General features: G+C 42.5%; 1 protein-coding gene across 16 annotated transcripts in view; it reads left to right on the forward strand.

The window, feature by feature from the left end:
• DTNA (dystrobrevin alpha) overlaps nucleotides 1–27,863 on the forward strand; it is a 450,665-nt gene that overhangs the window by 383,178 nt on the left and 39,624 nt on the right. For 7 of the 16 annotated variants that reach the window (XM_069731276.1, XM_069731277.1, XM_069731274.1 and 4 more), the window contains 8 exons: nucleotides 1,763–1,855; nucleotides 7,929–8,016; nucleotides 13,036–13,127; nucleotides 15,997–16,110; nucleotides 18,338–18,434; nucleotides 19,149–19,169; nucleotides 20,401–20,560; nucleotides 24,870–24,959. In XM_069731276.1, the coding sequence (XP_069587377.1) occupies nucleotides 1,763–1,855; nucleotides 7,929–8,016; nucleotides 13,036–13,127; nucleotides 15,997–16,110; nucleotides 18,338–18,434; nucleotides 19,149–19,169; nucleotides 20,401–20,560; nucleotides 24,870–24,959 (755 nt within the window). The remainder of the gene's footprint in view (nucleotides 1–1,762; nucleotides 1,856–7,928; nucleotides 8,017–13,035; nucleotides 13,128–15,996; nucleotides 16,111–18,337; nucleotides 18,435–19,148; nucleotides 19,170–20,400; nucleotides 20,561–24,869; nucleotides 24,960–27,863) is intronic. The other 9 variants (XM_069731280.1, XM_069731291.1, XM_069731282.1 and 6 more) reach the window with 3 other exon arrangements.

Genomic DNA, 27,863 nt, shown 5'->3' on the forward strand with positions numbered 1-27,863 from the left:
TTTTCTTCAGAGATTATTTATGAAGCAGGAATAAGTCCCGACTCCCGACCCATGTATTATCCCAGGAAGCCCTGTCTCGTGTGCCCACCACGTCCGCTCCCATCTATATACATAACTGAATCGTTTTTCTTCTATAACTTGAGACATTAACAATAATCGTGCAAATAGTGACCGATATCCAGTGCATGACATTTACTGTCCCTCCTGATATAACTTTGTTTTATTCATTCTATAAAAGTATACTGTGAACCTTGGAAACACCACCAGTACGATGTGGACGCATCGGGATGTATAAGTGCTCTTGGCTAACATGCGAGACATTCATGGATGAGCGATGAAAGGGGTTGTATAGGAGACAATAAAAACATATTTTGTTTCTCCTGTCCATGATTTTCTCTGGTTTTGAAGCACAGCTGCTTTTAAAGTGAATAGGAGTCAGTTGCAATACCACACAATACCGGAGCACAAATGTGGCGCTGTTTTTGGAGAAAGCGGCACTATTTACTAATTTTTAAAATTGTGTAAAACACTGATTTGACCACTTTGTCCCTGCTTTTATCCATTGTGACACTTGTCATTGTTTTAGCGCGGTTCCCATGGCTTTCCACATTTGGCATGTACATCGGGAGGCGCTCCTAGCGTATAGAAATGTCTCACACGTGTTGAGTTCTAATATCTTGAACTTTGCCAATACAGTATACGGCCAGTCTCACACGTCCAGATAATTCCGGTACCGGAAAAAATTGGTACCAGAATTATCCGTGTCCGTGTGCCCCTACGTTTCTGTGGCACACGTGTGCCACCTGTGTGCCCACTGGGTACCACACGCACTGTGCTGGGTACCACACGTACCAGTATCTGGTGCTGAAGCCGCGATTCATATCTTCCCTGCAGCAGCGTTTGCTGTAGAGAAGATATGAATAATTGTGTTTAAAATAAAGATCTATGTGCCCATGTGCGCCCCCCCTCACCCCCCGCTGTTCTGAAAATACTCACCTGGCTCCCTCACCGGCGCTGCTTCCTGTTCTGGCCGCATCTTCTCCTGTATGCGGTCACGTGGGGCCACTCATTTATAGTAATGAATATGCGGCTCCACCCCTACGGGAGGTGTAATCGGCGGCACCACGTGACCGCTGATACAGTAGAAGATACGGCCAGAACAGGAAGCAGCGCCAGCGAGGGAGCCGGGTGAGTATTTTCAGAACAGCGGGGGGGGAGGGGGTGGCCCCCCACACAAGTCTGTCATCAGATGCCCCGCCAATATCACCGTGCCTGGCCATCAGTCTGTGTATTGGGACCTCCCAGCTCTTCCCCAGTATGATGTGATCCAGCAAGATAAGCCGCCAGCGGGTTTGTCAGCGGCTTTCTTGTAGAGAAGGCAGAGGCGTTATGTAAAGCAAGTACTTCTGTGCATGAAGGAGGACAAACGACCGGATGGGCCATGGTCTAACACCTGTCTGTTGTGTATGAGCCCATCAGGGGTTCTAGCCGTTTCTGTGTAGGACTCATTGTTGGCCCGTTTCCTTGGCAGTCTCCATAACGGAAGTTCTCAGGTGGCTGTGCTTTCGATGTCCTGTAAATAGGTGGCTTTTAGGAACTAATGCACAATTCTCACGTTTTAATATCTGGATTAGAGGTGGTGTCGTCGTCTTCTTCTGCATGCCTCTTTCTCTGCTTTTGCTTTCCCAGCATGCACACATTATATTTTAATTCCTTTATTTTTTGCATTGAAGCCTTTCCTATCTCCAACCCATCCTTCTAGGTTTCAGTACAGCCTGGATGTGGCAGACAGGCTGGCTGATGAACATGTTCTCATCGGGGTCTATGCCAATATGCTGCAGAACAACCTTTCACGGTTAGTTATTAAGGCTTGGCGAATGTCTTGTGTGTACGACATGGAGGTTGCCGCATGTGATGGTCACTTGATGATGAAACCTAGTGAGCCAAGTCCGATGACTTCAGCGTGTGCTCAGGTGGCTCCGGGAAGAGATCTGTGCAACAAGGGACTGCGCTTGCCTCATGCGCTCAGTGCCAGTCATGGCTTACAGACGATGCTATTATTCCATTTCACAATTTCTTTTTTACACCGATATTCACCTGATTTACAAGTGTGATTACTTTATTCATTTCTCTGCAGAAAGTATTGTCTAGTTTTTAGAAAGTTTTCATAATTTAATTCAAATGAGTCTTTTATATATTTTCAGTAACAGAGTATCACAATATCCCAGGTATGAAGGATGCAAAGAGCCTGAAACCTGCCGACAACCGTCACTAGCCCCCTGGCAGCTCACAGACCCCAGCGCACTCCTTAGCCCACTTTAGCACATGGCATGTTTTTGTTTTTACGTTTCGCTTCAACAGTTTGCAGCAAAGTACAGTGCAATATATTTGCCATTTTATAAAATCCCATTACCATGAAGCAAAATAGCCGGGTGCAGATTTCTTTCCGATTTCTTTGGGATTTTCAGTAGGTTCCTTAGGTTCCTAAGGGAAATGTGTCAAAAAATGTGTACATAAACAGCCATGATATTTTTTTTTTGTTAGGTCATAGGTTTATCATAGCTAGCGCAAAGATCAACCATTGGTCTTCCTCAACCCCCTAGTATATGTTTGTTACATAAACCATTAATTCTGTCCCATCATTTTTTTGCTTTATACGAATTCTTATCTATATTTATATAAATGTGTTTGAACTGTTGGGGTAATCCCCCCCCCCAAATATCTTGACCTTTTTAATTAGTTTATAATCAGTGTTCCTCAAATATACAAATGGGGAAGATGTATGAATTGTTGTCCAAAGTTTGTGACCACATGCGGCTGAAACTCTGTCATCAGTGATGGCCAATTCCTGCAGGATTTTGTTGCGCAAGCCATTGGCCACACCATGGATAGGAGCTTTAGCCGTGTGGCTAGCCGCTACATGTGGCTGCACCTCATACATTGAAGGTGCTTTGTGATTGCTTACTGTGAACGAAGTTTGCTTTTAGACAGTTTTATACATTTTCCTTAATTGTCTACTATCTAAAGGTGCATTTTACATGTCAGATATAGATGGCAAATCCTCAGGATATTTTGTGTATGTGTGACAGAAGACAGCCAACCTCTGTGACCCGCACCGACCCGCACTGATCTTGAGAATACAGATCTCCCGATCCTGACTGTCTCACAGCTGCTATGAACAAATATCCTGTGGATAATGGCGGCATAAATGTCTGAGATGAAAATAACCCTTAAAGCCAGTTAGGATGTAAATATCGACGTGGATAGTATTTCTGAATCCAATTACCTGCAGATAGTAGTATTCTTTTATTCTGTTGTCTCTGCATTTCTGACTACTACTTGGTAACAATTGTGGCCAGTGATAAGGTGCGATCACTGAGGTGGGATTGATTTCTGACATACACACAGGATAATCCTCAACTGAACCAGCACATTTCTGCCAAAGCTGCCAGCCATCTAACATTTATGGGGAGGGTCTTGGCTCTAACAGTCTTAAGGTACCTTCACACACAGCAACTTTACAACGAGAACGACAACGATCCGTGACGTTGCAGCGTCCTGGATAGCGATCTCGTTGTGTTTGACACGCAGCAGCGATCTGGATCCCGCTGTGCCATCGCTGGTCGGAGCTAGAAGTCCAGAACTTTATTTGGTCGTCAGGTCGGCGTGTATCGTCGTGTTTGACAGCAAAAGCAACGATGCCAGCAACGTTTTAACATGGAGCTAACAACCGGCTACAACGATAAGTGAGTCGCCGTTACGTCACTGGATCGCTCCTGCATCGTTCTGGAGCTGCTGTGTTTGACGTCTCTACTGCGACCTAAACAGCGATGCAGCAGCGATCGGCATCGTTGTCTATATCGCTGCAGCATCGCTGAGTGTGACGGTACCTTTAATCTTTTGTTTGGACTAAGATAAGCCACTACATAAGGAGTCTGGCAGTGTCGTTCTCGCCTCTACCTGTTGGCAAGCAGGCCATGCTAAGACCAGCAAAGCACGTCAAACAAGCCTTCAGCCGACAATTACCTAGTGTATACGGCCACCATGTGTCTAAATATGTATTGATGTAATCTGCATAAAGAGCCGCAGGGTATGGCTATGTCCTCGTGTTGCCTTTTTGCTGCATGTTTGTTTTTTTCATGCAAATTTTAAGCTGCATTTTACAGTTTCCGCAAAAGCTATGAGATTTCAGAAATCTCATGCACACACATTGTTTTTTTTTTCCTGAAAAACTTGCGTTTTTGAAAACTGCAGCATGTCATCTTCGTTCGGCGTTTTGTCAGTCTTTTTTCACCCATGGAAAGCAATGGGTAAGTAAAAGAGCTGTATCAAGTTTTGCTGCATTTTTAGTGAAAAAAAAGCAGGTACAGCATTTATTTGAAACCTATTTATTTTTGGGATTTCTCTCACGTTTAAACCATAATGTCTTGGTCTGTTCACATGACAATGGCCTTTAGGATTAGTACAGATTAAACAACAAACTAAAGAAAAAAAAAAAAAAGGATCCCGGAGCAATAATTAAAGTGGAAATCTTTTATTGATGATTATGTTAAAATAAATTTTATCATCATAAGAATACATAATAAAAGAAAAAGAGAACAAGAAAAGGTGATTAAAGTGACACCTTAGTGCCACGTCCAATAAATGGCTGGTGTAGTCAAAAGGGCATAATTATACCACACACCTGTAAATATGCACATACAGTACACAAAATAAGTGGCAAAAAGTCGGTAAAACAATTGCACAGATACCAATGGTAACAACCAAAGTGCCTCATATAGTAATATAAAGTGACACGTGCATAGTGCATATAGGCCTCCAAATGGAAACAAATTATATCATTTTATAAAGAAATATCAAACTATTTGGATGGCAAATAAGAACCAAGGCAACTTAATTACTGTAGATCAAACTATTATACAGTTGCAAAACCATAGATCTGATGCAAATGGATGTAATTAATGTGGAAAATATAGGAGTGTCCATAAAAGACCAGCCTGAATAAGGACGTGGAGGACAAGACCCCAAAAAGCATTTCGCTGATATGCTTCCTCGGGGGGGGGGGGGGGGGGAGTAAACAGTGTCCTACATACTCAATGCTCTGCCAATGTCTAAGGTAAACTATTCCTGACCAATTCACCTCCCCCAGCTGTTACATTTATAAATGTGTATTTTAATATATGCTAATAACTTTTTTGTTCAGAATAGTCGCTATTTTTTCAGACATAAAAATCTTTTTCCACTAAATAATTTAAAATTGCCCTTTTTTCAAAAAGTGGTTTTATGATTTCACATATGTCTTGCATTGGTGACTAGTGATGAGCGAGTATACTTGTTGTTCAGGTTTTTCCGAGCACACTCGGGTGGTCTCCGAGTATTTGTGAGTGCTTGAAGATTTAGCTTTCCTTGCCGCAACTGCATGATTTGCAGCTACTAGACAGCTTGATTACATCTGGGGATTCCCTAGCAACCAGGCAACCCCCACATGTACTTAGGCTGGCTAGTAGTTGTAAATCATGCAGCTGCGTCCACAAAAACTAAATCTCCGAGCACTCACAAATACTCGGAGATCACCAGAGCAATGAGTATACTCGCTCATCACTATTGGTGACCCGTGTTCATGCTCCTGTGGTGGAAGCAAAACTGAACTTTGGGATCCTGAAAAATGCAGCAAAAACTCAAACAACTCAGCAAAACTGCTTTTTGTAAGAAGCTTTTTACTGCCAAAAGATCAGGTTTTACCTGCAGAGAAAAACGCAGTAAAATGCAACATGTGAACATAGCCTATTACCATTTTTTTTTTTGTTACTGTTAAAGTCAATTTACCAGATAAAAGAACACTTAAATTGCTGTGTAGGACAGTGATAGTATAACTCGCTATGACAATGCAGTCCTATGGGGTTCATTCCTACAGAGGCATAACTTAGTGATTTTCCTCCTCATGTGTTCATCACACAATGTAGTAATGTTATTGTGACTTTCTAGTAACATTTTTTTCTCTAAAACTTGAGATACTTTTGTGCAATTTAAATTATTATAGCAAAAAAATAAAATCTGTCCCATACCTTCCCTGCTGGTTGACTTGCAAGCAGTTGTGGCCTCTTAGAAGAGTTGCCTTATTTTGGAAGCTTAGTCAATGCCAGATGTATGTGGTATATATCATATACCGTATTTTTCAGATTGTAAGACGCTCCGGATAAGAAGACACACCCCAAATTTTGAGGAGAAAAATATGTTTTTAATAAAATGGTGGTGCATCTTATAATCCATGCATCTTATTGCTTACCTGGGGTGGTGGCTGCAGTGAAGCGGGGTCCCAGGGTCGCTGCTGGAGGAGGCAGGAGTGTGGTAATGCTGCCGGCCGCAGGCTGGGATGAGGGGGTGTTCCGATGTGCCGCTGCTGGTGTCCAGCCTGCGGGGGTGTCTAGCGGTGCTGCAGAGGTGTCTCGTGCTGCTGTGGGTGTATTTGGTGCTGCGGGGGGCTCTGCTGACATTTTGTGAAAGGCCAGAGCCCCCGCAGTTCCATGGCTTCCTGTGCGGTGGACTTAGGGAAAATGGCCACCGGGGGGGCGGCGAATGCGCAGATGGAGATCTCGGCACCAAGATTTCGGGAGATGAGATTTCAGCACTGTGATCTCATCTCCTGAGATCTTGGTGCCTGAGATCTCCATCTGCGCATGCGCCGACCCCCGGCGGCCATTTTCCCGGAGTCCACAGCACAGGAAACCATGGAACTGCGGGGCCTTTCACAAATTGCCAGCAGAGCCCCCAGCAGCACCGGAGACACCCACAGCAGCACCAGACACCCCCGCAGCACCACCGGACACCCCCCTCATCCCAGCCTGCGGCCTGCAGCATCGGTATGGTGTATCCACTTTATAAGACGTACCCCCATTTTCCCTCCAAATTTGGGAGAAAAAAAGTGTGTCTTATAATCCGAAAAATACGATATAATAGGAACACTACTTTATCACTTGTCCAAGCCCCAAATCGTGGCGATCCCTGCATTGAACGCAGTAAAACATTGCAGTTACATTTGTTTTACATGATAAATCGCAAAGGTACATACTTCTTAATAGTTATTTTTCTGTTGGTTGAGAGACTCGGGGTGAAGACATTTAAATGTATGTATCCTCTTTTGCATCCCCACCTGCCTAGGAGATGTGGTATGATCAGACGATGTTCCTGTACGGTCAGACATGGCCATTACACAGTACACAGTAGGGACACGTTTATAAGATTATCTCGGCACAGGAACATTTTATTTTTTTAAACAAATCCAATTGTGGGACGTATAATTATTCCAAGATTTATTGATTAAAATTAACTTTGTTTGTGTAAAAAACCTTTTTAATAATTTAAAAGAAGAATTGTCTTTCTGATTAGAGCATCATTATGCGTTTTGTAAAGTCAGTTTGACTTTTCCAGCCGAGAAACAAAAATGAAAGAAAAGTGTTCGTGACCATGTAGTTATGAAGTAACCTGCTCCATAGCGTACAAGCATCTTTACATTGTGACATCAGAGCCACTGGGGATCTAATGTAACTTTCCCTCCTTGGATAGTGGAAATGAATATGGATCCACGGAGCTCAAACTACTGCTAAACTGGACTATACAGTAAAGTTTCACGTGTGACAGTACTATGATAGATGGTGATATCATGATGTTCGATTGTATGTAACAGACTAAAGCTTTCCTGGAGAAAAAACTCAAAATATGCGAATTACCAAATTTTCTTTACTTAAACATTTTCTCTACAGGTAGAAATCTGTGCAGTACACTCCAGCTTACAGTGGAGCATATTATGAAAGTGAAAATACCGTTCCCATACACGCTGCCTGGGTTACTCACAAATGATGTAATAAGTTTCCAGGTGTAAAATGTTGTTTTTTTTCCTTTTTCTTCCTGTCCTACATTCCTTTGCACAGAATGCTGGACAGTCCCAGCCGCCTAGATGAAGAACACAGATTGATTGCCAGATATGCAGCGAGACTGGCAGCCGAGACCACTTCATCGGTAAGTTCATGTCTGTTAGAATAGGAACAAGCAAGTTACATGTTTGTAAGTCTTCCATGTTCCAATACCTAGTATAATGTTTGTTTAGTGCCTTTTAGTGTTTTGTGTTTTTTTTTTTTTTTTTAATTATAGCATAGTATATAGGCGTGCACAGATGGCGGGATGTCCTGTGCCAGCGGGTGCTCATTTCTCTAATGCTACCAAGCCCTGCGGTAACGCATTCTTCCCCTTAAATGCGATGGCCAATGCCCGGGCACTGACGGGTTGCCATCACCAGCAGATCCTAACACACGTGCAACTAGACCCTTGTCGCCCAATTTTACAATCTACCTGTAAAACTCCACCAGAGTTTTATACAGCAGTATAGAAGTTTTTCAGAGTTTAAAAAAAACAATAACATAACCCTATGGTGGAATTTAAAAAATATAAAAAAAATAAATACAACTTATAGACATAAAAATAAGATCTATCCCAAGTGTATGAAAAAAGCGTTAGTATATTCTAAGAAGAGTACACATAATTGGTATTGCTAAACCTGTAGCAATAACTCAACTCTAACATGATCATAAGCAGCAGTACTCAATGTCAAGCAGCAGTTGTAAAAGCAAGCAACATTTATAAAGATATATAGTGAGCTTGTGGGATTTTCTCGATGTATTATTATCCATCTATAAATCACTTGTAAGGCCACATTGGATTCCGTTTTGGGCTTTACATTTAAAAAAAGAAAAAGGATATTGGGAAGTTACAGTAGATGCAAGCTGAGCTCACATTTTTCCAGGCTGTTGATGGCTGAATTGCTCAGCCATCATCTGCCTCTAACAACCGCAGGTAGAGCGGTTTTCCCCTGCGACTTTTAACATGTTAAATGCCGCTGTCAATGTCTGACAGCGTTATCTAACCTGAGCTGGCGGGGAGGTGTGAGGTGTCATTCCATGCTCTTGTGACGTGATCACTAGCACCAATTGGTTGCCAAGACACCTGGGGGTCTGCTGAAGACCTCCATGCTTGCCATGGCGATTCTCCTGTGAAAGCTGGCATTCATAGGAGACCGTGATTTCTACTATACATAGTAGTGCTGATGCACTGCTATGAATAGGACAAGCGATCGGGATGATCACAGCTTCAAGTCCCTCAGGGGGACTAACAAGTAAAGTAAGAAGTGGAAAAAAAGAAGGGTTTTAAAAATAAAAAATAAAACTTCAAATCACCCTCTCTTGCCCCATTAAAAAAATAGCAATAAAAAAGACACATATTTAGTATCGCTGCATTCTTAAAAGTATGATCTAACATATAAAATAAATTAATCGGATTGTTAAACAGTGTAACGAGAAAAAAGATCGAAAAGCCAGAATTAGTTTTTTTTGCCACCACAGCATTGCAATAAAATGCAGCGAGGTGATGAAAACATTGTATCTACCCCACAGTGGTATCGGTAAAAAACATCAGCTCAGGGCGCAAAATGTAATCCCTCACACAGCCCCATATCCTGGAAAATGAAAGCAGAACAGATCTCGGAATGAGGCAACACAAGCAATTTTTTTTATTTTTTTTTTACAAATTTATGAACTTGGAAAAAAAAAAAAAAATTAACCTCCACCCGCTGATGAAGGGGTTAAAAAGCCTTCCCATAACCAAGCTGGTCATATATCAATTCATATCAAACTACCTCACCTAGAAGGCTCCAATGGGCAGGACCTGCACCTATCAAACGTTAACCCCTTTATGACCGGAGATTTTTTCGGTTTTGCGTTTTCATTTTTCACTCCCCTCCTTCCCAGAGCCATAACTTTTTTATTTTTCCATCACTATGGCCATGTCAGGGCTTATTTTTTGCAGGACAAGTTTTACTTTTGAAAAACATCACTGTTTTAAGCATGTCGTGTACTTGAAAATGGGAAAAAAAATTCCAAGTGATGTGAAATTGCAAAAAAAAGTGCAATCCCACACTTGTTTTTTGTTTTGGCTTTTTTTGCTAGGTTCACTAAATGCTAAAACTGACCTGCCATTATGGTTCTCCAGGTCATTACGAGTTCATAGACACCTAAAGTGTCTAGGTTCCTTTTTACCTAAGTGGTGATAAAAATGTTTCCAAATTTTGCTTGAAAAAAAAATTGCGCCATTTTCCGATACACGTAGCGTCTCCATTTTTCGTGATCTCTGGTTCCTTGATGGCTTATTTTTTGCGTGCTGAGCTGATGTTTTTATTTAAACCACTTTTGTGCGGATATGTTGTTTTGATGACCTGTTATTGCATTTTAATATAATGTCGCAGCGACCAAAAAAACTTAATTCTGGCATTTCACTTTTTTTTCTCACTATGCTGTTTAGCGATCAGGTTAATCCTTTTTTTCATTGCTGAATCGGGAGATTCTGAACGCGCTGATAGCAAATATGTGTATGTTTGATTTTTTTTACTATTATTTTGAAAGGGGAGTGATTTTAACTTTTATATTTTTATTTTTTCATTTATTTTATATTTTTTAAAGTATTTTTCTTTAAGTTTTGACATGCTTCAGTAGCCTCCATGGGAGGCTAGAAGCTGCCACAACTTGATTGGCTCTGCTACATAGAGGCGATGCGTAGATCGCTCCTATGTAGTAGAAGTACTGCATTGCTATGAGCGTTGACCACAGGGTGGCGCTCATAGCAATCCGGCATCAACAACCATAGAGGTCTCAAGGAGACCTCTGGTTGTTATGCCGACGACCAATGACCCCCGATCACAAGACGGTCAGCGGCGCATGTATTTCCGACCTGGTAGCCGGAAGCACGCGTTAAATGCCGCTGTCAGTTTGATAGCGGCATTTAATTAGTTAATAGGTGCGGGCAGATCGCGATTCCACCTGCGCATATTGTGGGCACATGTCAGCTGTTCAAAACAGCTGGCATGTCCCGGCTTTGATGCGGGCTCACCGCCGGAGTCCACATAGAAGCGGGGGTACTGCAATTGGATGTACTATCCCGTCCAATGGCAGTAAGGGGTTAAAGGGAACCTGTCACCAGGTTTGGCCAATATAAGATACGGCCATCACATTTCAGGGCTGATATATAGTACTAGATGGTGGCCCGATTCTAACGCATCGGGTATTCTAGAATATGTATGTCCACGTAGTATATTGCCCAGCCACATAGTATATTGCCCAGCCACGTAGTATATTGCCCAGTCACATAGTATATTGCCCAGCCATTTAGTATATTGCCCAGTCACGTAGTATATTGCCCAGCCACGTAGTATATTGCCCAGCCATATAGTATATTGCCCAGCCATATAGTATATTGCCCAGCCACGTAGTATATTGCACAGCCCACGTACTATATTGCACAGCCCACGTAGTATATTGCCCAGTCACGTAGTATATTGCCCAGTCACGTAGTATATTGCCCAGCCACGTAGTATATTGCCCAGTTACGTAGTATATTGCCCAGCCACATAGTATATTGCCCAGCCACGTAGTATATTGCCCAGCCACGTAGTATATTGCCCAGTTACGTAGCATATTGCCCAGTTACGTAGTATATTGCCCAGTGACGTAGTATACAGCACAGAGCCACGTAGTATATTGCCCAGCCACATAGTATATTGCCCAGTTACGTAGTATATTGCCCAGTTACGTAGTATATTGCCCAGCCATGTAGTATGTTGCCCAGCCACGTAGTATGTTGCCCAGTGACGTAGTATACAGCACAGAGCCACGTAGTATATTGGCCAGTCACGTAGTATATTGCCCAGCTACATAGTATATTGCCTAGCCACGTATGTCACAGGTTAAAAAATAAACATATACTCACCTTCCGAGGGCCCCTTGTAGTTCGGTCACATGACAGTGACGTCATGGCAGGTCCTTCTCCCATACAATCCTTGGCACCGGAACCTGCCGGAGGTCACTGGAGCGTTGCGAAAGGTGAGTATATAATGATTTGTTATTTTTTTATTATTTTTAACATTAGATTTTTTTACTATTGACGCTGCATAGGCAGCATCAATAGTAAAAACTTGGTCACACAGGGTTAATAGCGGCGGTAATGGAGTGAGTTACCCGCGGCATAACGCGGTCCGTTACCGCTGGCATTAACCCTGTGTGAGCGGTGACTGCGGGGAGTATGGAGTGGGCGCCGACTGCAGGGGAGTAGGGAGGGACTAATTGGACTGTGGCCATCGCTGATTGGTCGCGGCAGCCATGACCGGTAGCTGGCGAGACCAATCAGCGACTTGGATTCCATGACAGACAAAGGCCGCGACCAATGAATATCCGTGACAGACAGAAAGACAGATGGACAGAAAGACAGAAGTGACCCTTAGACATTTATATAGGAGATTCTATAATGCTGTATATATGCCCCCAACCCGACCTGTAAGAGCGGAAAAATAACTTTTATTATAGTCACCTGGGGGTGGTCCGGTCCGAGGGGTGTCGCTGCTCTTGGTCCGGCGCCTCCCATCTTCTTGCGATGCCGTCCTCCTGCTTGCTTTGTGTGGATGTCGCATCCCTGCGTCATACACACAGTCCCCTCGGCATCCCGCGCCTGCGCAGGTCAATGGAAAGGGAAAGAGCCAAGAAGAGCGACACCCATCGAACCGTGCTGCACCGCAGGTGTGTATAATAAAAGTTATTTTTCTTCTCTTACAGATCGGGTTGGGGGCAGATATACAGCATTATAGAATACTGTATATCAGCCCTGAAAGGTGGTGGCCATATGTTATATCGTCCAAAACTGAGAACAGGTTCCCTTTAATGGCTTTTCTTGTGGCCATGTCATAAGTGCATAGGATTGAAGAACTTGTTCCAAATCTGTACAGCCAGCCTTATTTCACCATGTATGAGAACAGTCTGCTGATGATCATGTCCTGAAAATAAATAGCATTTCTTGAAGCAGAACAGCGTGAGACCAAATTCTGGCTTTGTTTTCCCTCTACATTCAGCACTTCTTGCGGTAGAACGTCTATTCCTCTGTAGGGTGTCATTGTGCGGCTTATGCCGGGGAGATTCTTGATCAGAATGTTTTGTTTTATTGCAGCAGAGTCAGCAGAGAGGCCCAGACATCTCTTTTACCATCGATGCAAATAAGCAGCAGAGACAGCTTATTGCAGAGCTGGAAAATAAAAACCGGTACAGTATCTGTTATTTGTTTTATGGTTCCTTTTATAGACACTCAGTAAGTAAAGTGATCACACTGCAGGGAAATGTTACTACTACCTGGAATACAAGCTTGATTGTTTGGAAATGCCTCTGGACTACATGCGATAGAAATGCTAATCATTTCTTTCAGCTTATTTATACATTTGAAATGGTGAACCTGTCTAATGGCGCATTTACAGTGGGAAGTATACAGTTGTGGCCAAAAGTATTGACACCCCTGCAATTCTGTCAGATAATACTCAGTTTCTCCCTGAAAATGATTGCAATCATAAATTCTTTGGTATTACTATTTTCATTTAATTTGTCTTAAATGAAAAAACACAAAAGAGAATGAAGCAAAAAGCAAAACATTGATCATTTCACACAAAACTCCAAAAATGGGCCAGACAAAAGTATTGGCACCCTCAGCCTAATACTTGGTTGCACAACCTTTAGCCAAAATAACTGCGATCAACCGCTTCCGGTAACCATCAATGAGTTTCTTACAATGCTCTGCTGGAATTTTAGACCATTCTTCTTTGGCAAACTGCTCCAGGTCCCTGATATTTGAAGGGTGCCTTCTCCAAACTGCCATTTTTAGATCTCTCCACAGGTGTTCTATGGGATTCTGGTCTGGACTCATTGCTGGCCACCTTAGAAGTCTCCAGTGCTTTCTCTCAAACCATTTTCTAGTGCTTTTTGAAGTGTGTTTTGGGTCATTGTCCTGCTGGAAGACCCATGACCTCTGAGGGAGACCCAGCTTTCTCACACTGGGCCCTACATTATGCTGCAAAATTTGTTGGTAGTCTTCAGACTTCATATGCCATGCACACGGTCAAGCAGTCCAGTGCTAGAGGCAGCAAAGCAACCCCAAAACATCAGGGAACCTCCACCATGTTTGACTGTAGGGACCGTGTTCTTTTCTTTGAATGCCTCTTTTTTTCTCCTGTAAACTCTATGTTGATGCCTTTGCCCAAAAAGCTTTACTTTTGTCTCATCTGACCAGAGAACATTCTTCCAAAACGTTTTAGGCTTTTTCAGGTAAGTTTTGGCAAACTCCAGCCTGGCATTTTTATGTCTCGGGGTAAGAAGTGGGGTCTTCCTGGGTCTCCTACCATACAGTCCCTTTTCATTCAGACGCCGACGGATAGTATGGGTTGACACTGTTGTACCCTCAGACTGCAGGGCAGCTTGAACTTGTTGGGATGTTAGTCGAGGTTCTTTATCCAATATCCGCACAATCTTGTGTTGAAATCTCTTGTCAATTTTTCTTTTCCGTCCACATCTAGGGAGGTTAGCCACAGTGCCATGGGCTTTAAACTTCTTGATGACACTGCGCACGGTAGACACAGGAACATTCAGGTCTTTGGAGATGGACTTGTAGCCTTGAGATTGCTCATGCTTCCTCACAATTTGGTTTCTCAAGTTCTCAGACAGTTCTTTGGTCTTCTTTCTTTTCTCCACGCTCAATGTGGTACACACAAGGACACAGGACAGAGGTTGAGTCAACTTTAATCCATGCCAACTGGCTGCAAGTGTGATTTAGTTATTGCCACAGGTAAGTTACAGGTGCTGTTAATTACACAAATTAGAGAAGCATCACATGATTTTTCGAACAGTGCCAATACTTTTGTTCACCCCCTTTTTTTATGTTTAGTGTGGAGTGATATCCAATTTGGCTTTAGGATAATTTTTTTTGTGTTGTTGCATTTAAGACAAATTAAATGAAGATAATAATAACAAAGAATTTGTGTTTGCAATAATTTTCAGGAAGAAACTGAATATTATCTGACACAATTGCAGGGGTGTCAATACTTTTGGCCACAACTGTAAATCAGCGCAGAGGTTCCCTTTAAATACTGCAAAATCTACAATCGGCAAATAAAAGCTAATTAGTATTAAAAAAAAAGTCACTATTTGCTTATATTTAGACTTGGGTTCTGTGAATATGGTATCACTGTGACAGCGGGAATATGGCAGAAAAATTGTGGTTCTTAAAAATGTTTTCTGAGAGTTTCTTGGCTGTGCATCACAGTCTAAAACTCTCTACCAAAGGTGGATCAGTTGCAACCAAAGTCCAGTCTTGCAAACCAAGAGTACACTGTCAGAAGACAGAGTGAATAACTTACACTGTAATCAAAAATACAAATTATGCAAATTTTATTTCAACAATTTTCAAGAATGTTTAAAGGGAATCTGTCAGCAGGTTTTTGCTATGCGATATGAGGGCAGCATGAGATTGGGGTAGAGACAGATTTCAGCAATTTATCACTTATTAGGCTGTGTGCTGTTGTTTCCATACAATGAATGTTTTATCAGCAGGAGATTATCACTGCCTGACTGTGCCCATGTGCATCCTGGACCAACTCTCCCCACACCAATGATTATTAACTCACTGCCAATATACAATGTGCACAGAACGTTGCTAATTTGAGGTGTGGGTGTGTTTCGCTTTTTGAGCTCTGCTACATCTAAGAACTGTGTCACAACTGCTGTGTAAACTAAGTGATAGATCACTGGAATCAGGGTCTCTTTTCCTACATTATGCTTCTATCAGATGAGGTAGCAAAATCCTGCTGACAGATTCATTTTAAAAGATAAATGTACTTATAATGATGGTAGTAATAACCCTTCAACAAAGCATCTTGATAACATGATGGTTTCATTTTAATGTTGAGGGAAGATTCAGAAGAGAAATAGTCTGAAGTCTCACTGGCCATCTTGTCATATAATAAAACTTATTTTAGATTAATTGGCTAATATTATCTATTTGTAAACCTTAAGATTTCTTTCTTACAGAATGGTGATGAATGTCCACATGTTAAACAACACAGTCACATTTTACTCCATCTTTTTGCAGAGAAATATTACAGGAAATACAGAGGTTGAGAATTGAACATGAACAGGCCTCTCAGCCCACCCCAGAGAAAGCACAACAGAATCCCACTCTTCTGGCAGAACTCCGCCTGCTCAGGTAGCATAAGATAAAATCCCTCACAGCTTGACAACAGTATATTGTTATGAAACCGAGTATTTGAGTGTTCAGAACAGCCATCATGGCCGCAGAATTGTCCTAGTCCAAGCCTCAAGCAAAAAAAGAAAAAAACAGAGTATGAAACTCACTGTATGTAAAGCATAAAATAGTGGCACATAGTGTTCTCGTTGTCATGCCATTACGTAAATGGATTTTGGCACTTTAGATGACCTTTAGTTTCCTGTTTATTCTCTGTACTAACACCAGAGCACTTTGCTTGTATGTGTACAACTATGTGAGACACGGTGTAACCAGAGATCATAAGTTGCCTGATCGCAGCCCTAACCAAAGTTGCCTGATCGCAGCCCTAACCAAAGTTGCCTGATCGCAGCCCTAACCAAAGTTGCCTGATCGCAGCCCTAACCAAAGTTGCCTGATCGCAGCCCTAACCACAGTTGCCTGATCGTAGCCCCAACCAAAGTTGCCTGATCGCAGTCCTAACCAAAGTTGCCTTATCGCAGCCCTAACCAAAGTTGCCTGATCGTAGCCCCAACCAAAGTTGCCTGATCGCAGTCCTAACCAAAGTTGCCTTATCGCAGCCCTAACCAAAGTTGCCTGATCGTAGCCCCAACCAAAGTTGCCTGATCGCAGCCCTAACCAAAGTTGCCTTATCGCAGTCCTAACCAAAGTTGCCTGATCGCAGCCCTAAACAAAGTTGCCTGATCGCAGCCCTAACCAAAGTTGCCTGATCGCAGCCCTAACCACAGTTGCCTTATCGCAGCCCTAACCAAAGTTGCCTTATCGCAGCCCTAAACAAAGTTGCCTGATCGCAGCCCTAACCAAAGTTGCCTGATCGCAGCCCTAACCACAGTTGCCTGATCGTAGCCCCAACCAAAGTTGCCTGATCGCAGTCCTAACCAAAGTTGCCTTATCGCAGCCCTAAACAAAGTTGCCTGATCGCAGCCCTAACCACAGTTGCCTGATCGCAGCCCTAACCACAGTTGCCTGATCACAGGCCTAACCAAAGTCGCCTGATCACTGGCCTAACCAAAGTTGCCTGATCGCAGCCCTAACCACAGTTGCCTGATCACAGGCCTAACCAAAGTTGCCTTATCGCAGCCCTAACCAAAGTCGCCTGATCACAGGCCTAACCAAAGTCGCCTGATCGTAGCCCTAACCAAAGTCGCCTGATCGCAGCCCTAACCAAAGTCGCCTGATCACAGGCCTAACCAAAGTCGCCTGATCGTAGCGCTAACCAAAGTCGCCTGATCGCAGCCCTAACCAAAGTCGCCTGATCACAGGCCTAACCAAAGTCGCCTGATCGTAGCCCTAACCAAAGTCGCCTGATCGTAGCCCTAACCAAAGTCGCCTGATCGTAGCCCTAACCAAAGTCGCCTGATCGCAGCCCTAACCAAAGTCGCCTGATCACAGGCCTAACCAAAGTCGCCTGATCGTAGCCCTAACCAAAGTCGCCTGATCGTAGCCCTAACCAAAGTCGCCTGATCGTAGCCCTAACCAAAGTCGCCTGATCGTAGCCCTAACCAAAGTCGCCTGATCGTAGCCCTAACCAAAGTCGCCTGATCACAGACCTAACTAAAGTCGCCTGATCGTAGCCCTAACCAAAGTCGCCTGATCACAGACCTAACTAAAGTCGCCTGATCGCACCCTACTGCACGTTTATAGGGGCATTTGAAGAGGGTGAAAAGGGCAAATGTTCAGTAAACTAAGATCCTCTTGAACATTTTTTGTTCTTGCAGAACTAACAAAGATCATTATGTTTTGCACACAATCTCTTCAGGTCCACTTTGCATTCAAATGAAATGCTGATAATAAAATTTGGCATTTTGGTTTATGTTGAAAAAAAAATAGACAATGGATTAATTTTCAATAGTTGTCTCCGATGTTTTGTCCCTGCACAGTTTTTGCTGATATTTATGCAGTGTGCATGGCGATAGGAAGCCTCAGCTGAGTGTGTGCACCTACAGGCGGCGGGCGGACTCGCTGCTGTATCAGGCTTTCTAAGCCCAGAACTTCTGTCTCACACTAAAGTGACAATAAACATGTAGTTGTATATCACTGATGTATTTTTCCATTCATTTGCTTGAGCACATTACCACCGAAGCTGTGAGACAACGGCTGTCGACCAAAGAGAGGCAGAAAGGTTGACTGTAATCTATGATAATTTATGCATGGTGAGCTTTCTGATCTGATTCGTATCATTCTTCAGACAAAGAAAAGATGAACTTGAGCAGAGGATGTCCGCATTGCAAGAAAGCAGGAGGGAGCTGATGGTGCAGCTTGAAGGGCTCATGAAACTTTTGAAGGTGAGGGATAGAAGTTATTTTTCAGTTCTAATGGAAGTTAATGGCTTATACAGTATTAGCAACAAGGCTCTTTATCTCCAAAAACAATGCCACACTTACCCTTGGCTTGTGTCCAATATTGCAGTTTAGCTGTGCAGGGGTTAATGAGACTGAGCTTGAGTACTGCACATAGCGCCCAATAAACCAAAGTGTTTACACCCGAAAACTGGCGTAAAACACATTGAATACTTGCTAAATCTTTGCGCCATGTGGAGTGGTGCAAACATTTTGTGACTTTTGACATTTTCATGCCGGTCTGAAGGAACTCCTTTAGATATGCAAGGAGCCGGAATGGGCATGGCTACACTCTCCCGTCAAAAACAGCAAAAGTGTTGCCGTTTCTTACACCAGAAATGTGACTCCAGTCCATGACTAGAGTAATATTTCTGGTGAGGCTCACAGAGGTGCAAGACAGTGATAAGATGCGACTGAATCAATATGGCGTATCTTATTTCTGCATGTCCCTCCTTAAGACTGGTGTAAGAAACCCAAGTCTTAACGAATCTGGGCTAGACATGTGCCATCCTGTTTTTTAAAGTAAGTAGCCATATTTTTTTCTAATTCTTCACAACCTATGTAAAGTGATCGCTCTGTATTTTTAACAACAATGGGAAGCCTCCTATGTATTAATGGACCTTCATATTCTGTTTTCTGTTGCGTATGACCATTTTACAGGAACAAGAGCTGAGACAGGCAGTAAGTCCTCCTGTATTCCCATCACTGGGTGCATGTCTTGTATTGGCATGGGATGTGGAAAATGGTATATTATTTTAACAAAATTAACAAGCAGCTAACAATCGTACACATCTCTTAGATGCTTTAGAGAACTTTAAGTGCTTTTGTATAATTTTGTTATAAGACATGAATTGAAACCTTTCTATGTCAGTCAGTTGCTATTATGGATCATCAGTATTGTACTTTCTGTGTATCAGTTGTGTGCAGACATAATCTATATTCACTTGTATTCCCTATTGCCTGAATGCTATGGTCCTTAGTGTTTTTGCTATTTTATGTCTGTAGAGTAAATGTATTGGGGTTTCAAACAATTGTTCTTTGCCCTTCTTTTTGTTGCTCTGGTTGTCGGCCGTGCAATAAATGCAAATATCACTGCTGGATTGGAAAATGGAAATGCTCTCCATAGCTGCTAAGGATAACTCCTTCACTCTTGTCCTGCACGGTTCTAAGTAATGAGGGTACAAATCACACATGGCGAGATGCGCTCCTTTTCTCTGAGCCTTAGTAGGTGCCATTTATTTTTCAGAAATAAGTGGAAATTGCAAGTGCTGAAATCTGTGGCCACTGTGCAACAGAAAAGGCATGCATCTGACGTTAAAATCCTTAGCGTGCCCTAAAATCCACCCATACTGTTCCACTAAATGCATTAACCTCTGCATATACCTCTAAAGATGCAGCGAAGTAATGTGCTAATATTCTATTTCTATGTGGCAATAATCGTGAAGTTAGAATTGTCCTGAACGTTGACCAGAAGTGTGTAGGACCGATGGTGCATGGCTAATAACACGACACCTCCGTGGGTCAGGAGCGGTCGCCGTGCATGCTGCTACTTACATATGTGTTAGAATTGTGATGTTTGTTGTTCTGTTATATTATTCCTGTTATAATATGACCTGCATGACTTGTCTGGACTCAGATTTAGGTACTGTATTCACGTTAACCATAAATTGGGCAAACCGGAATTTTGAGGGCGGCGCCATCTAATATATACAAAATAATTTCCTCTGTTAGTTTGATTTGTCTCTAGAAAAGTAGGGTGATAACTGTTACGGATGGGGCGTCCCGTCCGGAGGTAAGAATCCAGAATGACAATATCTGATTGGGCTCCTGCTATTATAGACAACAAACAGATAATAATGTACGTACTGTCTCGTAAATCCATTTTCCCCTGAGCATTGTCTGTCTTTTTCAGACTCAGGGGGCTGGCTCTCCTCGCTCCTCTCCCAGTCACACCATCAGCCGGCCTATCCCAATGCCTATCCGGTCTGCATCGGCTTGCTCCACCCCAACACACACTCCTCAGGACTCTCTCACAGGGGTTGGCGGAGATGTGCAAGAGGCTTTCGCTCAAAGTAAGTTACAGCAGAATATGACTAGCCTTGTACTGTGCGTTTACAAACCAATTCGGCCCCATGTCTGTTGTCACAGGATGCGTCCCATGCAGAAATCTCTGCCAAAAAACGGCAAAAATATAATTACCAAAAAGGGTAAAAACGAGTAGAAGACTGGGTCCCGCATATTAACATATGGACTGTTTACACCAAAAAGAGAAAAAGGCATACAAGCAAAGTAGGCCACACGTCCAACATGAATCGTTATATGAATGTATTTTACAACCACACAATTACAAGCCCTTACAAGGTCCAAACAGGACCGGAGTCTGGAGCAGAACCCAAAATATGGTTAAAGATCATCCCACATTGCTGGTAAAATGAACAGATTAGCCATATAATTGTGACAAATCCAATCAAAAAGTACAAAAGTCAGTGAACAGTACTCCGAGTGTGATAAAGAATACATAAAAGAATATAAAAATGAGATGTACAAATCGTAAGACATAGTTAAAAAAAAAAGCAGTGTCAGGTGATGAGTACGGTAATTCACAGAAGTGAGTAGCAGAACCATAATGAACCAGTGCTATTTGTAAAACCATTATGATGAAGCATCTTATGTTAATAACCTCACGTCAGAAAGACCTCACATGTATCCATCCTTAAAGGGGGTGTCCACTTTATCTGACTGCAGATTTCTGACTCCTGAGAGCATGTGGTGTGCTCGTTATCAGGATTCTCTGGTATTACAGGCAGTCACATGACTGCAGGTGTGTAATTTGCAGATTTCCGTTTACATTTGGCAAGTGACCGCTAGTATGAAAGTCGCGCACGTGCGGTCACATGACTGACTGTCCTCTCTCACCAGCAATAACAGAGAATCCTGTCAGCGTATGCACCACACCTTGTTAGGGTGGGTTCACATTGCGTTCCCTCGCCCATTTGGTGGCCCCATCGAGGCTTACGGCTGAACCCCTGCAAAACTGGATTCGGACGTATGCGCTGACTGGGCCATAGACTAGAATGGTGCCGGCAGGGCGAACGTGTACGCCTACTGGAGGAGGACACCCAGACATAACAGACTGCGTCTGAACGCAATGTGAAAGCACCCTCAGGATTCAGAGGTCTGCGGAGTCTCATCCTGAACAATAGTATGGATTATGGACCAGGTTCTGGTGCTGTTTGCGATTTAAGGGGTTTTAATTGTATTGTCTTGAATTATATTCAAACACGGATTCATGTTGGACGCGCAGCCTACTTTTCTTGTGCAGAATGTGTGTGTTTTGTTCTAATTACCTAATGTCTTAACTTATGATATAGGCCGTTGTACAATTTCAGGTGGATATTAGCTTTGTGTTACACAAAAGTGTAAATTTATTAAGACCGGCATTCTCTCCATCATCCACAATAAAAAGTATGCTGGAGTAAGATGCACCAATAAATGGAATCTACGCCAGCCACATTTGCACTATAATGTATTCCTCTTTCTGGTGTGAATTTGTTGGGCTGTGCGTGGCCCTGTACCCTTTTACTAAGTTCTGGCCACATCATCCAGTCCTCTGCCCCAGAAGTGCTAATGTTTCCCTCCAGATCCCAATTGTAAGTCCACTGGACCAAACAGGAAGGAACTTTACACATTTCCTCTATATTTGTTATTTAAATAAAAAACAAAAAAGCATCTCAGCCTTTTTAAAGGATCAATACCGCAAGGGGTTACTGTTGGCTATGGGGTTAAATCATATCTATTGGAATTCTCTATACACAGTATAGTATAGGGAAGGAGAAAAAAAAAGGCCCATATGAGTTACTGGGTGTCACAGGTGTGTATAGAGAATTCCAATAGATTTGATTTAACCCGGTTAACCCCATAGCCAACAGTAACCCCTTGCGGTATTGATCCTTCCCCAAGGATTTCAACAACATGAAAAAAACGAATGTTTAAAATCCACATTAGATACAAATTAAAATCAACCATATCTATAGGATACAAAAAAAATGTATTCCTGTTTCTTCAAAGCGGTAAGCTGGCTTTGCCAAAAATACTATATATATATATATATATATGTGTGTGTGTGTATATATATATATAACCACTTTCTGACCTCGGATGGTATAGTACGTCCGAGGTCAGGTCCCCTGCTTTGATGCGGACTCCGGCGGTGAGCCCACATCAAAGCCGCGACATGTCAGCTGTTTTGAACAGCTGACCTGTGCGCGCAATAGCGACAAGTGGAATCGCAACCCACCCGTCGCTATTAACTAGTTAAATGCCGCTGTCAAACGCTTACAGCGGCATTTAACCGGCGCTTCTGGCCACGCGGCCGGAGATGCGCGCATCGCTGACCCCGTCACATGATTGGGGGTCAACGATGCGTCAGGATAGTAACCATAAAGGTCCTTGAGACCTCTATGGTTACTGATGCCGGCGTGCTGTGAGTGCCACGCTGTGGTCGGCGCTCATAGCAAGCCTGTAATTAAGCTACATAGGAGCGATCTGATGATCGCTGCTATGTAGCTGAGCTGATCAGGCTATGCCAGCTTATATCCTCCCATGGAGGCTATTGAAGCATGGCAAAAGTTAAAAAAAAAAAAAAAAAGCATTAACCTGATCGCTAAACAGCGTAGCGAGAAAAAAATTAGAAGCACCAGAATTACGTTTTTTTGGTCGCCGCGACATTGCATTAATATGAAATAATTGAAATAACAGCTTCTTTTGATCGCCCATCTGCACAAAAAGTGGTGTCATTAAAAACATCAGCTCGGCACGCAAAAGATAAGCCCTGAACTGACACCAGATCACGAAAAATGGAGATGCTACGGGTATCGGAAAATGTCAGGGTTTTTTTTTTTTTTTTTTTTTTTTTTGTTTTTTAGCAAAGTTTGGAATTTTTTTTCACCACTTAGAGAAAAAAATAACCTAGACATGTTTGATGTCTATGAACTCGTAATGACCTGGAGAATCATAATATCAGGTCAGTTTTAGCATTTAGTGAAGCTAGCAAAAAAGCCAAACAAAAAAGAAGGAAGGAGGGGAGCGAAAAACTAACACAGAAAAGCGGAAAATCCCAAGGTCATGAAGGTGTTAAAGTATGTCTTTATCTGAAAAGCCGCAGCGATTCAGAGTCAAGCACACCTGGCTGAGTTCATACTTCCGGTCTCTGCTAAATGCTGCTGGTAGATTGGGCAGCATGTATCAGCAGTCAGGTTCACTTTAAGGATCATGGAAAGAAAAGTAAGCGGTACCACGGCCATTTTCATTTTAGTGCTTCTCTTTATCAAATACATTATTTGGTGCTGGGTGTATACACGTGGTGTATACTTTTTTGATGTAAGATATGACAACAAGTTGCATGCTTGAGAAATGGGGAGAACCCACGAAACATGGCCCAGGAGCAGGTACTTTTCCCTGATACAGAGCCTCTGCTTGACCAACACCATGGTGTAGTTGGTGACAGTCCGATTATTGAAACTATAAAATGGATGTAGATTTCTATTTTTAATATTTGATAAAGAGAAGCAATGAAAGAAAAAGGCCGTGTTATCACTTACTTATGTTTTACAAGTGTTGGGGAGACGCTGTAGCACGATATCTAAAATAAGGCTATGTGCACACAAGAAAAGCGGTGCAGAATTTTCTGCACAAAATCCGCATCTCCTGGCAGAATCCGCAGCCTCGGATTTGCTGTGGTTTTTATGCGAATTTTGTGCGGGTTTTATGTGGAATTGATGCGGATTTTGTGCAGATTTTCTGCAGTTTTTGCCACTGTGGAATTTTAACATGGAAGGGTGCAGAAGCGCTGCAGATCTTCACAAAAGAAGTGACATGCACTTCTTTGAAATCCGCAGCAATTCCACACTGATTTTTCCGCACCATCTGCACAGTTTTTTTTTTACCCCATTGATTTACATTCTACTGTACTTCACAGTGCGGATCCGCAGCAAATCCACATCGTGCACACACAGCCTAAGAGGTGTGGTGTGATATTGAGGTCTACACTTTTAAATTGGGAGTCACATCCTGCCCAAATTCCAGTGAAGCTCATTCTTGTTCCCTTGCACACATGGTTGGGCTAGTATGGTTGGAAGCCAATTAATCTAAACTTTTTTTAAAGTGTGGGGTCACACTAGAGCACCTGAAAGAAGCCAGCGTGGATCTCAGCAAACTACACTGGTACAGAAGTTGTATGGAGAGTTTATCATGATAATGAGTGCAAAGCGCTGCGGAATATGTTAGCGCTATATAAAAATAAAGATTGTTATTATTATTTATCAACTTACTTTCTGCTGCGGGTATCATTGTCATCAGCATTTTTTTTATTTGACATTTTAGGTGCAAGAAGAAATCTGCGGAATGACTTGTTAGTGGCAGCGGATTCCATAACCAACACTATGTCTTCTCTAGTAAAGGAGCTTAAATCAGGTAAAAATGGCTGCACTGACTAAACGCTTTGGCTGTTTGCGAAAAGAAAAGACCTGCATCCAATGGGTAATGAACAGAGTAACGTTCTGCACAGTTGGGTAAAGGGCTGCACACGGGGGGATTTTATTAAGGGTGGGGATAGGAAATATTTTGTTTCTTTTCTAGTTCACTGGGCTAATTTTGGCCTTACAGTAACATTAAACCTGAAAATGAATGATAGAAGGAAGCAATAAATACAGTGGTCCTCACCAGTAGTCTGCAGAATTGTCTGCATGACCCGGAACTGTCAGTCTGATAGAAATCCTACAGAGAACATGGGGGTAATGATCTATTGCTGATCAGCCATCTCTGGCCGGTGGGGAGAGGATGGAGCTTCCATCTAACCTGTCACCAGATCTCCAGTCACCGCTTCTTGTCTTATTTTATTCCTGAGTAGGCAGTTTATTGTTGTTGTTTTATTAACCTACCTTACAATTCCAGAGACGGGGTCTATTCAGGTAGTGCTAATTTTTATGGAAAATGTTTCTTACAGGATTCTTTAGACTGTGAAGCTTATTTATATAGTGCAATTAATTTCCACATCACCATCATCACTGTCCTCAGTAGGGCTCGCAACCTAAATTCCCATCAGTATGTGTTTGGAGTGAGAAGGAAGAAGACCCATGAAAGCACGGCGAGAACATACATGTCCCACACATGGCTCAGTGGTTAGCACTGTTGCTTTGGACAAGGACAACATCTGCAAGGAGTTTGTGTTCTTCCCGTGTTTGCGTGGATTTCCTCCGTTTACTCCGGTTTCCTCCCACACTATAAAGACATACTGATAAGGAATCTAGACTGAGTCCCAATGGGGACAACAATGATAATGTATGTAAAGTGCTGTGGAATATGATGGCATTATAAAAGTAAGCATAATAAATAAAATGGGATTCTGGGATTTCAACTTGGGACCACAGCACTGCACGGCTAAAGTGTTCACCACTGAACCATCTTGCACAATCTTCGTAAAGACTATGAACTTGGTGCAATATAAAAAGACACATATTTGTGGACTTATATGGCAGATTTTGAAAAAAAGAATCATACTCAAAGGAAGCAGCAAAAATAAGAGCAAAATACTTGTGACCAGACCTCTTTAAACACAGTCCATGGCCTGATGACCCTTTGGTACAGCTATAGACGAGGATCATTAGATTATAGGTTTTTGCCACAACCGTGGTTTAACAGTCATAAATAGGACAGTAGGAATGAGGAGGATGGGGGCATGGCTGAATTCCTGGGACACTATAGCTAATTTCTATACCAGTTCTAATTTTTCTACCAGCTTTCAAAGGTGTAATTGTCCATCAGGAGCGTGTTTTACAGCAGCACCCTTAGGCTATGTGCCCACGTTGCAGAAAGTTTGCAGAATTTTCCTGATCAAATCTGGACTCCCATGGCAGGAAATCCGCTTGCGTTTTTTTTTGTGTGTGTGTGTTTTTATCGCGTATTTGTCGCTTTTTTAGCATTTTTTTCCAATGGTCCAAATACAGTTCTATAGCGGCAAAACCGCCGATTTTCCTCGAAATTAATGAACATGCTGCTTTTTTTCCCGCAATGCTTTTCCGCTGCGGAAAAAACGCAGCATGGGCACAAAAATTGCAGAATGCATTCAATAATGGGATGCTTTATGTAAGCGGTTTTTAAGTGTTTCCGCAGCGGAAAACCGCCCCCCAAACGCTTAAAAAAACGCTAAAAATCCGTAACGTGGGCACATCGCCTTATGCTATCAAATAGCTCATACAGTTTTATTTTTTCCTTATTGTGGAGGTGCTATTCTTGTTCTAATGGAGGAAAGTATATGGATAACTTACAGTATGTAGCTAAAGTTCTGGGAAATTTGTAATTGAAACATGCTATTGCTTAGGCTAAGTTCACATTTGCGTATATGTGCACAGCGTATCATCTGCATACGAAAATGCATGCAGACGCATATTTACACAGCGTTTTTTATCCACATCAGCTTACGCATGATGGCAAAAAAAAGCTCTGCGTTTGTATGCGTTTTTACATGCATTTGCATTGCCTATGCACATGTGTTCGATATTTCCAGGAGGGCGTGTCTCAATCAGTTCCTGGACATGCGCAGTCCGAAGTACGCAAGTGCATCGAACGCATGCTTACGCAAGCGTTCCCATAGAAAGTAATGTTTTTTTATGCACTCATCCGCATGCGCATGCCTGCGCATATTTGACAGATTTTTGACGCCTCCAAAAATGCAACATGTTGCGTTCGCCGCGTCCAACCACACACCGTGAGAAGACGCATGTGTATGCAAAAGCATGCTAACACATGTCCATGCGTACACCATTAAATATATGGACGCATGACGCATGCGGATGTATGCGGATCAAACGCTGCATGCACAGATGCAAATGTGAAATCAGCCTTATTGATGAGTTTTTTGTGCTTCATATTTTCACTGCGCAATAAACACAGCATCTTACAGTTCCGGTGATGCATTTTTAAAAAAAATCTGCAACATTATGTTTCTTGCGGATCGCTGAGTTATTTGTGTGCATTTGCCCCATAGAATTGCACTAGATGCGCAAAATCTGCATGAAATACGCACATGACATTATCAATATAGTTTGTCAAAGCCAAATACCAGGAAGTATCAAAAGCAAAGCAACTTATTTCTTATTTTAAAACATTTCATACAAAAAAAGACAAAAACTGCATCCTCAAAAATGTGATAAAAACGCATTTAAAAAAACCACTCTTAGGCTAAGTGCACATGTCTGGAATTGCCGCAGAGATATCCACGCAAATTCCGCAACTGTGCCGCGGGTAAAACGCATGCTTAATTGGCATGCGTTTTCCCGCTAAACACTAGCGTTTTCCAAGCAATCTGTTGCATCGCTT

This window comes from Ranitomeya imitator, chromosome 6, assembly GCF_032444005.1.
Source record: "Ranitomeya imitator isolate aRanImi1 chromosome 6, aRanImi1.pri, whole genome shotgun sequence".
NCBI lineage: Eukaryota > Metazoa > Chordata > Amphibia > Anura > Dendrobatidae > Ranitomeya > Ranitomeya imitator.